The following is a 13,662-nucleotide window of genomic DNA, read 5'->3' as shown; positions in this document are numbered from 1 at the left end:
TAGTTTTAAAACATTCATGGTGATTTGGTGGGAAAGTCGTTCAGTTGTGTGCAATAGCACTTCCAGTTTTTTTTTAAGAAAGCTAAAAATTGAGGTAGATTTTTAACTGTGGGAATTTTTTTGCCAAAGCTTCATATTACTGCTTTCTGCTGGTTGTCTTTTTAATTTTCTAATCCGAAAAAAAAGGACCATAACAATATGCTGAGAATCTTGTTTGTTTTTTTCAGTGACCAAGAGCCGCCGTATTCAATGATCACCTTGCATGAAATGGCAGAAACAGGTAACTACCAGACTGAACAAAACCTCAAGTAGGGGCAAAACATCAGTAATAAAGTTGGAAATTTCTGGAAAAGCTCAGCAGGTCTGGCAGCACCTATGGAGGGAAATCAGTTAACATTTCAGGTTGAGTTCTGACGAAAGCTCACTTAACCCGAAACGTTAACTGATTTCTCTCCACGAGTGCTACCAGACCTGCTGAGCTTTTCCAGCAATTTCTGTTTTTCTCTGACTGCATCTGTAGTGTTGTTAAATAAAAACATTCAGTAATTTCATTACTGCCAGTGCACTGGTATTTTTATCAGACTGAACAGAATTTGAATGATTTTTTTTTTTGTAAAGTTTTATTCTTTTAAGATTCATTTGACGAAGTGGGGAGGCTGCTCTGAACCTCATTAAGTACAGCAGTGGATTGTTGATTTGTCGTTTGTCATGTTTGTACCTATCTCTCTCTCTGTGATGCTTTTTTTTATTCATTTACGGGATGATGGCACAATTGGCTACACAGCATTTATTACCCATCCCTAGTTTCCCAGAGGCCAGTTAAGAGTCAGTGTAATACTATAGGTCTGCAGTCACGTGTAGGCCAGACCAGGTAGAAATGGCAGTTTCCTTCCCTAAAGGACATTAGTGAACCAGACGGGTTTTTCTGACAATCAACTATGGGTTCTTGGTCATCATTAGATTATTAATTCCAGATATTCATTGAATCAAATTTCACCATCTGCCATGGTGGCATTCAAACCCAGATCCTCAGAATATTATCTGGGTCTCTGGATTAACAATCCAGCAATAATACCACTAAATCATCACATCCCCTACCTGACAGGGAACCTAATGGAACTAGATGTTATTGTTTTCTCATTTTATTTACATGCTAACTAATTTGTGGGTGTTAATACTAATTGTGACCAGTCTCCTGTGGTTAAGAGTAACTGTCTTTGGTTAGTCTGTCATGTGAAATGGTAGCAGCATGTTAGGTTAGAAATTTGATTCCGTTTGAGTAGAGATAAGAAATAGCAAGGGAAAGACGTCCCTAGTGGAATAATATATTTGTCCTGAAACACAAGTCCTGTAGTAAGGCACAGTATTAAATCAGGAAATGCAAGGAGCTTGTAACAAAAGTACAACCATAATTATGGGGGATTTTAAAGACTGGAAAAATCAAACTGGTAAAGGTGGCCACAAGTTTGAATTTATTGAATATAAATGTGTTTAGAACCCACTGGGGTTATTCTGATTTGGTATTGTGTAATGAGGTGGGATTAATGAAGGATCTCGTGGCAAAGGTTTCCCTGGGGAAGAGTGATTGTGGCATGCTAGAATTTTAAATTCAGTTGGAGAGTGAGAAAATAAGACTGTTGCAAGTGGGCAGGAATGGCCCAAGTGGTCGAGGCATGAAGACAAAAGATGGGATTGTCAATAAGGAGTGGCATATGTGTCTTTTAAATATGTTTTTATTGAAAAAGTAGATTTTAAAATATTACAAGTACAAAACAATACAAAAAAATTTTTGTTGCAAACCTTTCGTCCCCTGTCTAGGTGACATACTCAGTGCTTGGGAGCCTCCTGTGAAGCGCTTCTGTGGTGTTTCCTCCGGCATTTATAGTGGCCTGTCTCTGCTGCTTCGTGGCTAGAAACTAGCCACGCAACGCCACGACCAGCTATCCTTAGTAGCCACGCACGCAGACGACAAGCAACATGAATTCGACTGGGACAACACTACCATTATAGGGCAAGCCAAACAAAGAGCAGGCAGGGAATTCCTAGACGCATGGCTTTTATCCACAAACTCCATCAACAAACACATCGACCTGGACCCAATATACCGGCCACTACAGCGGACAGCTGAAACTGACAACCGGAAGCGGCAGGGGCAGGCCACTATAAATGCCGGAGGAAATATCACAGAAGCGCTTCACAGGAGGCTCCCAAGCACTGAAGATGTCACCTAGACAGGGGACGAAACGTTTGCAGCAAAAATTTCCAGCTCGGCGAACAGAACCACAACAACGAGCACCCGAGCTACAAATCTTCACCCAAACTTTGAATACAAAAAAACCCCAAAAAAATCCCCAACCCACCCTCGTACTAATGTATAAACATATATATAGAATAAATAAAAACCCAACCTGGCTATTTAACTAAATAAATAAATAACCAACAACAAACTAATAGTAATGACTCAGCCCAGCCAAACAAAAGACTCATATGTTCACAGTTCCTCCTCCCTGAATATTGGACTTGTAAAACACCATCGTTATGGCTATATAAAAGCCCTAATTAGTGTGGCAGATGAATCTGCCCAGGTGTTCCATAAAGGGCTGCCATGTCTTATAAAAATTCTCAGTTTTGTGGTGTACCAGATTTATGAGGAAAATTAAAGGGAAATATGCTCCATAACAATCTTCATAATATCCAACCTAGCAAGATATTCTTTCTTGCACAAAACATGAGAATATTGAAAAGCTTTTTTTCTTGTGCATGTCTGCAGGAAATACAGTGGGCAAGTCCCAAAGGGGAGAGAGAGAGGGTCCTTAGAACATAGAACATTACAGTGCAGTACAGGCCCTTCAGCCCTCGATATTGCGCCGACCTGTCACACCAATCTGAAGCCCATCTAACCTACACTATTCCATGTATGTCCATATGCTTGTCCAATGACGACTTAAATGTACTTAAAGTTGGCGAATCTACTACCGTTGCAGACAAAGCATTCCATATCCTTACTACTCTCTGAATAAAGAAACTACCTCTGACATCTGTCTTCTATCTATCACCCCTCAATTTAAAGCTATGCCCCCTCAAGCTCACTGTCACCATACTTGGAAAAAGGTTCTCCCTGTCCACCCTATCTAACCCTCTGATTATCTTATGTCTCTATTAAGTCACTTCTCCACCTTCTCTCTAACGAAAACAGCCTCAAGTCCCTCAGCCTTTCCTCGTAAGACCTTCCCTCCATACCAGGCAGCATCCTAGTAAATCTCCTCTGCACCCTTTCCAAAGCTTCCACATCCTTCTTACAATGCGGTGACCAGAACTGTACACAATACACCAAGTTCGGCCTCATGGTTCCGGAACTCGATCCCTCTATTAATAAAAGCTAAAACACTGTACGCCGCCTTAACAACCCTGTCAACCTGAGTGGCAATTTTCAAGGATCTGTGTACCTGGACACAGAGATCTCTCTGCTCATCTACACTACCAAGAATCTTACCACCCTTCTCCACCCTTACACCCAAAGTCCTCTCCATTGTGGCCGCCATATCGCTCCAATATGTTTGAAGTCTATCGCAAGACCAAAGACAATGGGTAAGAATGCCCGTGCAGACCTTGCGTCTCCCTCAAATAAATTGACCATGCAAGACTCGCCTCCACCTGCCCAATGTTTAAATCCTGAATCTATCATTTCCTGTTGAAAACCCGACATACCCACTAAAGGTGTAAACAAAGATGTTTTGCCAATATTGCCTTCCCTCTGCGAATTGCCGTCCAGCTTCAACAGTATTGATGACTATTGGGTTATGGCAATATTCCCTAACTGTCTTCATTTTGTCCAAAAACAGCAAACTGTTAAGGGAGCACCTTGCCTGGGAGGCTTCAATATCTGGTCATATTAAAAGAGGATTTCCACAAACCCAATCATGCATATAGGTCAAAAGCGAGCTTAATTGATCATTTTTAATGTCTGGAAGGTCCACTCCCCCCAATGTGTGAGGCAGTTGCAATTTGGCTAATTTAATGAGTGGCCACTTAGGATGCCAAATAAAGGAGCTGAACCAGCCGTTCAGTCTCCTGAGCGTTTGCTTATTGAAAATCGGGGGAAGCATCCGTATAGTGTATAGCAAACGAGGGAGAATGTTCATCTTAATAAGCGTATCCGACCCAATCACGAGATTGGAATTGCCTCCTATCTTTGAAGATCTTGTTTAATTTTTCCAAATAATTGGATAAAATTGGCTTTGAATAGCCAATCTAGAACTGGATTAATGAATATGCCCAAATACACACAACCTCCTTGTGATCACCTAAATGGGAATCTATAGTCTCCCTCAAGAGCTAGAGACCACCCATAACCATAGCCTCTGATTTCGCAAAATTAATCTTGTACCCCGAGAAAGCGCCAAACGCGCAAATGCATTGTATTAGGCAAAGCACTGAAACTGCTGGATTTGTCAAAAGTATTAGGACAACGTCTGCATGCAACGCAATCTTATTAATTTTGACCCCACTTCTGGAGCTGGTATATTGGGATCCCCACGAATGGCCTCTGCCAATGGTTCAATAATCAGCGGAATAAGCAATGGTGAAAGGGGGCAGCCCTGCTGGCTGCTGCTAAAAATATTAAAATTGCTTGATGACCGCTGCGAGAGGGCCACCGTAGAGAACCTTTACCCATCTTGTAAAGACTTCACTCAAACCAAACCGCTCTAAAGTATAGAAAAGGTACTGCCACTCAATTCGGTCAAATGCCTCCTCTGCATCTAGAGAAATGACTAATCCCTGTATTGACTGTTATTGGCATGCTTGAATTGCATTAAGCAGCCACCTAATATTATTGGAGGACCTGCAGCCCTTTATGAAGCACATCTGATCCTCTTTAATAATAGAAGGTAAAACAATCTCCAGCCTTAACATGAGAGTCTTAGAGAGGATTTTAAAGTCCACATTTAAGAGCGAGATGGGCCTGTACGAAACAGTCTTCCGAGTCCTTCCCTTTTTTTTTGAGCATAAGTGAAATATTGGCCCCTCTCAGAGATGGTGGGAGACTATCATGACTGTATGAATTATTAAACATATTGAGCATTGGGCCTGACAGTATATGTATAAATTCCTTATAGAATTCACTGGAAAGTCTGTCAGGACTGGGTGCCTTTCCACTCTGAAGCTGCCTCACAGCTTCCTGCACTAGCTCTGATAACGGGGCATTGAGAAAGGATTGTTGTTCTGAAGTCACACCCGGGAGCTTGAGGTCCCTAAAACAAAATTCCATTTTGGCCTGCCCCTCCTCTCAATCCTCGGATTGGTATAATTTAGAGTAAAATCTCTGGAATGCCGCATTAATCTTTTTTAGAATTACGTTAGGTTCCCAGACCCTTCTCTAATCGCTGTAATGGCTTGTGGGGCATTCCTCTTTCTGGAAAGATACACTAAGTATTTGCCTGGCTTGTCACCATGCTCATATAACCTTTTGCTTTGCAAAAGCCAGCTCCTCCTTTGTGGTCTGCATGAGCACGGAATTTAATGCAGACTGCAGTGCCGTAATCCTCTATAGTTTGACCAAAGAGGGTCTGTCAAAGTAGGCCTTCTCGGCTGCCTTCAACCATGCTTCAAGGAGACGTTGCTGCTCACCTGTCTGCCGCTTCCTACTTTCGGAATATGAAATAACTACCCCCCTAGCATAGGCTTTGGCAGTTTCCTAGAGAACAGATGAGCTATCAACCGAACCTATATTGATGTCTAGGATCGCCCAAAATTCCCTAGAGCCATACTCCACAAACTTATTACCCTTAAGGATAAAGGGATCTATTTGCCAGTACCTCAAACCCACTGTAACGTCCTTAATCTTAACCGTAAGGTACACTCGAGCATGATCAGAGATGCTCCAAGATGCCACCAAATCCAGGGTTACTGCAGTGGTCAGAAAAAAATATCAATCCTTGTGTGACATCTGTGCGAATTGGAGAAAAACGCAAAATCCCTACATGTAGGGTGGAGATGCCTCCAGATGTTCACCAACCCTAATTCCCCACACAGACCCACTAACTGTTTAGTTTGTACAGAGGGCATCGAAGGACCTTTGGGCAACCTGTCTACTGTGGGGCCCGTGAGACAGTTAAATCTCCCCCTGTAATGGTGTGCCGGGACTCGAGGCTGATCAGTTCAGAAAAAACACTTAGAAAATGCAGAGCTCTGCAGTGAGATCTTCGCCGCCCTTTTAGATACCCCCCTCCCCACCCCAGGAGTGGCATATATTTAAGGAGAATGTTAATTGCTCCCAAATAAACTTAATTCCAGACAGGAAATTGTTCATGACAAAGCAAGGAAGTTGTAGAAACCTTTCAAAAATAAAGGTATACCAAATTGCAAAGCAAGTGACAGGCTGGAGCACTGAGACTTTTAATATCAGAAAAGAGTTATTAAAGAAATGTAATATAAAGAACAAAGGTTAATTCCACAATAAACCTAGTGCAAAATATAAAAACTGATTCTGTAATTATATAAAAAGGAAGAGAGTACTTAGTGAATGGTGGTCCCTTTTTTGGAGGTTGAGACTGTGGAGTTAATAGTGCAGAACACAAATGGTAGATTCATTAAATGAACAACTTGCTTCCATTTTTATGGTGGAGGGCACTAGTGTCGTCCCAATAGGAAATGATAGCTCATTGGTTATAGAAGGGGAAGAAAGTACCTCCATCGTAATCACTGTGAGTGGGGAGAGAAATACTGAGCAAATTAATTGACTGGTATTGAAGGCAGACAAGTCCCCATCACGCGATGGCCTACATCCTAGAGTCTCAAAAGGAAGTGGCAACAGAAATAGTTGGTTATAATATTTCAAAATTCCTTGGATGCAGGTAAGGTTGCAGTGAATTGGAAAAAAATGCTAATATATAATCCTTACTCAGTGAGGGAAACCAAAAGGAGGAAACTGTAGACCAGTTAGTTAAACTTGATATTGGGAAATTGTTAGAATCCATTATTAAGGAAATAAAAACAGGGCATTTAGAAAAACAACACAATGCATTCAAGATAGCATGAGTTTAATAAAAGGCAAATTATGTGTTTTGACTAACTGGCTACAGTTATTTGTCCACTTTGCTTATTATATCTTCAATGGGGATCCTGTAGATGTTGTATTTCTGGATTCCCAGAAGGCATTGGATTAATGTGTTGCATGAAAAGATCACAATGGGTTAGGGGTCATGTATTAGCTTGGATGGAGGATTAGCTAACCATCAGAGTCAGGATAAATGGGTCTTTATTTGTACTTTGGGGTGGCAAGGGGTCAACAGTTTACAGTCCGTACTGCTGCCCAGTTTGAATTCTGCCAGGAGCACTTCGCTCCTGACCACTCTACAGCCTTGATTCAAACATGGGCAAAAGAGCTGAATTTGAGGTGAACATGACATTAAAGCTGTATTTGACTAAGTCTGACATCAAGGAGTTCAAACAAAACTGGAATCAGCAAGTATCAGACAAATTCTCCCTTTGTACTCTTACTTGGCATGTAGGAAGATGATTGTAATTGGTGGTGGTCAGTCATCTCAGCTCTGGGATATCTCTGCAGGAATTCTTCAGGCTAGGGTCCAAGGCCCAACTACCTTCAGCTGCCTCAATGACCTTCCCTCCATCATAAGGTCAGAAGAGGGGATGTTCACTGATAGCAGTGTTCAGCACCAGTTGTGACACCTCTGGTACTGGAGCAGTACATGCTCAAGATCTGGACAATATCCAGGCTTTGGATGACAAGTAGCAAGTAACATTTGTGCATCTCAACTGTCAAACAATGACCAGTAAGAGACAATCTAACCACTGCCCTGTCACATTGAATGGTGTTACCGTCACTGAATTCCCCACTGTGGACATCCTGGGGGCTACCATTGACCAGAAACTTAATTGAATTGTCCACAAAAAGTGGAGGAGCTGGTATGAGACTAGGGTGGATAAAATTGGCGTTGAGATTTTTAAGTTATAGTCCAACAGATTAATTTGGAAGCACTAGCTTTCTGAACGCTGTTCCTCCATAAGGTAGCTGTGGAACAGGACCATAAGGCGCATAATTTATAGCTATTAATTCTGTGTCTTATGAACCTGTTCCACAGTTGACTGATGACTAAGCACTACTCAGAAAGCTAGTGCTTCCAAATAAACCTGTTGGACTATAACCCGATGTGTTTTTTAACTTTCTCCACCATCAGTGACAATAAAAGCAGGTCAGAGGCCAGGAAGACTGCAGAGACAAACTCCTCTCCTGACCACCACCCCTGAAGAGATCTCTTCAGGAATTCCTGATAAAGAGCTTATGCCCGAAACTTCGATTCTTCTGCTCCTTAGATGCTGCCTGATTTGCTGTGCTTTCCAGCACCTGCAGTCCTCACTTTCTCCTACATGTCAGGAGTGTGATGGAATACTCCCCACTTGCCTGGGTGGATGCAGTTCCAGTGACACTGAAGCTTGATACCATCCAAGATGAAGCAGCCCTTTGACTGACATCATATTCACTCCATCCAACACTCTGCTCAGTAGTAGCACTCTATGCCATCCACATGATGCATTGGAGAAATTTGCCAAAGATTCTTACACAGCACCGATTTTGGCAGATGGAGTTTAATGTGGATATGTGTGAGGTTTTCCATTTTGGACAGGAGTAGAAAGACAACTTATGTAAATGGAGAGAAACTTTGGAGTGCTTTATTGCAGTGGGATCTGGGGTTTTTTATGCATGAGTTACAAAAATGAATAGGTACAGCAGATAATGAGGAAGGCAAATGGAGTTTTGGCATTAATTGCTGAAGGATGAGAGGAAATGTTGCTGCAACTGTACAAGTCAGTAATGACACTGAACCTGGAGTGTTGCATACAGTTTTGGTGCCCTTTGTTAAGAACGAATGATAGTTGCATTGGAGGCAGTTCATAGGAGGTTCACGAGATTACCTGCAAGAGATGAGGGGTTTGACTTAGGAAGAGGGCAGTGCAGTAGACATGTTCTATATGGACTTAAGGTGGATGACCAGGTTCCTCATGGGAGACTGGTTAGCAAGGTTAGATCTCTTGGAATACAAGGAGAACTAGCTGTTTAGATACAGAACTGGCTCAAAGGTAAAAGACAGGGTGGTGGAGGATGGTTGCTTATCAGACTGGAGGCCTGTGACCAGTGGTGAGCCGCTTTTCACCGTTGAATCACCGTTTTTCATCCTTTTTTTTTTGTATAAATGATTTGGATGGGAGCATAAGAGATCTAGTTAGTAAATTTGCAGATGACACCAAAATTGGAGGTGTAGTGGACAGCGAAGGAGATTATCTCAGATTACATGAGGATCTTAATCAGGTAGGCCAATGGGCTGAGGAGTGCAGTTGGAGTTTAATTCACATAAATGTGAGGTGCTGCATTTTGGGAAAGCGAATCAGAGCAGGGCTTATGCCCTTAATGGTAAGGTCCTAGGGAGTGTTGCTGAACAAAGCGACCCTTGGAGTGCAGGTTCATAGCTCCTTAAAGTGGATGTGCAGGTAGATAGGATAACGAAGAAGGCATTTAGTGTGCTTTCCTTTTATTGGAGTATTGAGTCCAGGGGTTGGGAGGTCATGTTGAGGCTATACAGGATATTGGTTAGGCGGCTGTTGGAATATTGCATGCAATTCTGGTCTCCTTTCCATCGGAAGGTTGCTGTGAAACTTGAAAGGGTTCAGAAATGATTTACAATGATGTTGCCAGGGTTGGAGTGTTTGAGCTCAGAGGTTGAATAGGCTAGGGCTGATTTGCCTGGAATGTTGGAGGCTGAGGGGTGACTTCAGAGATTTATAAAATCATGAGGGGCATGGATAGGTTAAATAGACAAGGTCTTTTCCCAGGGGTGGGGGAATCCAGAACTAGAGGCATAGATTCTGGGTGAGAGGGCAAAGATCTGAGACCCAAGGGGTAACATTTTCACGCAGATGATGGTATGCGTATGGAATGAGTTGCCAGAGGAAATGGTAGAGGCTGGTACAATTGCACCATTTAAAAGGCACCTGGATGGGTATATGACTAGGAAGGGTTTAGAGGGATATAGGCCAAGTGCTGGCAAATGGGACTAGATTAGGTTAGGATATCTGGTTGGCATGGATGATTTGGACCCAATGGTCTGTTTCTGTCTTGTATATCTCTAACTCTAATTCTATCTCTCTGAGAAATGGAGCGGTTTAGGCCTATATTCTCTCGAGCTTAGAACAAGAGATCTATTTTGAAGTATACAAAATTAGACAGGATGTTTCCCTATGGATAATCTAGAACAAGAGGTCGTTTTAAAACTTACTGATTATTACTATTTTCTTTTTTGGGTCATGAATCTGTAGAGTTCACAACTGCAGAATCTGGGTACGCTGCAAATTGAAGGAAAAGTTGACAGGTTCTTAGTTAATAATGAGTTGAAGGCTTATGGAGAGCAGGCTGGCAGGCAAGTGGAGTTGAGATCAGTTATCATATTAAATGACGGAGCAGCCTTGAGGGGCTGAATTGTCTACTCCCAGGTTTGTTATGTCCCGCATTGAAATAATAGGCAAGTTTCTACTTTGTGCACAAACATACGTTTCCCTCTATTAAAAGACTTGAGGATACACTGTGTGGAAAAGCAGAAAATATTTGCTTTTCTGTGTTTAGCTATACATTGCAGGTGCCAAAATTTGTTTTGCAAATGTTTTAATGCCATTTCAACTGCAAACTCCAGGCTAATATGCATTCACTAGCCAGCAAGTTGTACTCTAGACTGCCAGGATTTAGTGTTGGACAGGTTAGGTAAGTGGACGGATGCATGGCAGATGCAGTTTAATGTGGATAAATGTATGGTTATCCACTTTGGTGGCAAGAACAGGAAGGCAGATTACTACCTAAATGGAGTAAAGTTAGGTAAAGGGGCAGTACAAAGAGATCTGGGTGTTCGGACTATCTTATGTTGAAAGATTGGAGTGACTGGGCTGTATACCCTTGAGTTTAGAACTGAGAGGGGATCTGATTGAGACGTATAAGATTATGAAAGGATTGGACACTCTGGAGGCAGGAAATGTGTTTCCGCTGATGGGTGAGTCCCGAACCAGAGGAGACAGCTTAAAAATACGGGGTAGCCCACTTAGGACAGAGATGAGGAGAAACTTCTTCACCCAGAGAGTGGTGGGTGCGTGGAATGCTCTGCCCCAGAAGGCAGTGGAGGCCCAGTCTCTGGATTCGTTTAAGAAAGAGTTGGATAGAGCTCTCAAGGATAGTGGAATCAAAGGTTATGGAGATAAGGCAGGAACAGGATACTGATTGAGGATGATCAGCCATGATCATAATGAATGGTGGTGCAGGCTCGATGGGCAGAATGGCCTACTCCTAAATCTATTGTCTATCTATTGTCTATTGATCGTGCCTCTTACGCTGGAGTCCAAATTATTACTGTATACAAATAGTAAGGTCCCAGAACAGTGCCCTGCAGAACCCCACTGTAATACACTTGCAGTCACACAGTCATCTTTCTACCGTCGTGCTCTTCATCCAGCTCTCAGCCAGTTTTGGATCCAGCGTTTCTTTAAATCCCATGGGCTCTTTGTCTTTTTTTAAACCAGACATGAAGGATCTTAATAAAAGCTATGTTCAGTACAAATGCTACAGGAAGGATAACAAATCCTACAGGAAGGATAGCAAGGGAGGCAAGAGAGGGGGGGAGTGGCCTTTTTGATAAGGGAGAGCATTAGAGCTGTGCTGAGGGAGGATATTCCTGGAAATACATCCAGGGAAGTTATTTGGGTGGAATTGAGAAATAAGAAAGGGATGATCACCTTATTGGGATTGTAATAGAGACCCCCTAATAGTCAGAGGGAAATTGAGAAACAAACTTGTAAGGAGATTTCAGCTATCTGTAAGAATAATAGGGTGGTTATGGTAGGGGATTTTAACTTTTTACAAACATAGACTGGGACTACTATAGTGTTAAGGGTTTAGATGGAGAGGAATTTAAGTGTGTACAAGACAAATTTCTGATTCAGCATGTGGATGTACCTACTAGAGAAGGTGCAAAACTTGACCTACTCTTGGGAAATAAGGCAGGGCAGGTGACTGAGGTGTCAGTAGGAGCACTTTGGGGCCCGTGACCATAATTCTATTAGTTTTAAAATAATGATGGAAAAGGATACACCAGATCGAAAAGTTGAAGTTCGAAATTGGAGAAAGGCCAATTTTGACGGTATTAGGCAAGAATTTTCAAAAGCTGATTGGAGGCAGATGTTCGCAGGTAAAAGGACGGCTGGAAAATGGGAAGCCTTCAGAAATGAGATAATGAGAATCCGGAAAAAGTATATTCCTGTCAGAGTGAAAGGAAAGGCTCGTAGGTATAGGGAATGCTGGATGACTAAAGAAATTGAGGGTTTGGTTAAGAAAAAGAAGGAAGCCTATGTAAGATATAGGCAGGATAGATCAAGTGAATCCTTAGAGTATAAAGGAAATAGGAATATACTTGAGAGAAATCAGGAGGGCAAAAAGGGGACGTGAGAATTAAGGAGAATCCAAAGGGTTTTTACAAATACATTAATGACAAATGGGTAACTAGGGAGAGAATAGGGCCCCTCAAAGATCAGCAAGGCAGCCTTTGTGTGGAGCCACAGGAGATGGGGCAGATACTAAATAAATATTTTTGCATCAGTGTTTACTGCAGAGAAGAACATGGAAGATATAGAATGTAGGGAAATAGATGGTGACATCTTGCAAAATGTTCATATTACAGAGGAGGACATGCTGGATGTCTTGAAACTGGTAAAGGTGGATAAATCCCCAGGACCTGATCAGATGTACCTGAGAACTCTGTGGCAAACTAGAGAAGTGATTGCTGGGCTTCTTGCTGAGATTTGTATCATCGATAGTCACAGGTGAGGTGCCAGAAGACTGGAGTTTGGCAAACGTGATGCCACTGTTTAAGAAGGGTGGTAAGGACAAGCCAGAGAACTATAGACCGGTGAGCCTGACCTCGGTGTTGGGCAAATTGTTGGAGGGAATCCTGAGGGGCAGGATGTACATGTATTTGGAAAGGCAAGGACTGATTACGGATAGTCAACATGGCTTTGTGTGTGGGAAATCATGTCTCACAAACTTGATTGGTTTTTTTGAAGAAGTAACAAAGAGGATTGATGAGGGCAGAGCAGTAGATGTGATCTATATGGACGTTAGTAAGGCATTTGACAAGGTTCCCCATGGGAGACTGGTTAGCAAGATTAGATCTCGTGGAATACAGGGAGAACTACCCATTTGGATAAAAAACTGGCTCAAAGGTAGAAGACAAGGTTGTGATGGAGGGTTGTTTTTCAGACTGGAGGCTTGTGACCAGTCGAGTGCCACAAGGATCGGTGCTGGGCCCTCTACTTTTTGTCATTTACATAAATGATTTGGATGCGAGCATAAGAGGTACAGTTAGTAAGTAAGATAACATCAAAATTGGAGGTGTAGTGGACAGCGAAGAGGGTTACCTCAGATTACAACAGGATCTGGACCAGATGGGCCAATGGGCTGAGAAGTGGCAGATGGAGTTGAATTCAGACAAATGCATTTTGGGAAAGTAAATCTTAGCAGGACTTATACACTTAATGGTAAGGTCCTAGGGAGTGTTGCTGAACAAAGAGACCTTGGAGTGCAGGTTCATAGCTCCTTGAAAGTGGAGTCGC

At 42.3% G+C, this 13,662-nt stretch overlaps 1 protein-coding gene across 1 annotated transcript in view; it reads left to right on the top strand.

Annotated features, from left to right (window-relative positions):
• The window catches only part of rspry1 (ring finger and SPRY domain containing 1), a 67,183-nt gene that overhangs the window by 12,762 nt on the left and 40,759 nt on the right, over positions 1–13,662 (top strand). The window contains exon 2 of the mRNA XM_043707140.1: positions 228–280. Within this exon, the coding sequence (XP_043563075.1) occupies positions 228–280 (53 nt within the window). The remainder of the gene's footprint in view (positions 1–227; positions 281–13,662) is intronic.

Source organism: Chiloscyllium plagiosum, chromosome 17 (assembly GCF_004010195.1).
Source record: "Chiloscyllium plagiosum isolate BGI_BamShark_2017 chromosome 17, ASM401019v2, whole genome shotgun sequence".
In the NCBI taxonomy this organism is placed as follows: Eukaryota; Metazoa; Chordata; class Chondrichthyes; order Orectolobiformes; family Hemiscylliidae; genus Chiloscyllium; species Chiloscyllium plagiosum.
Note: the sequence above shows the minus strand (reverse complement) of the source record. Positions and strands in the feature narration are given on the sequence as shown.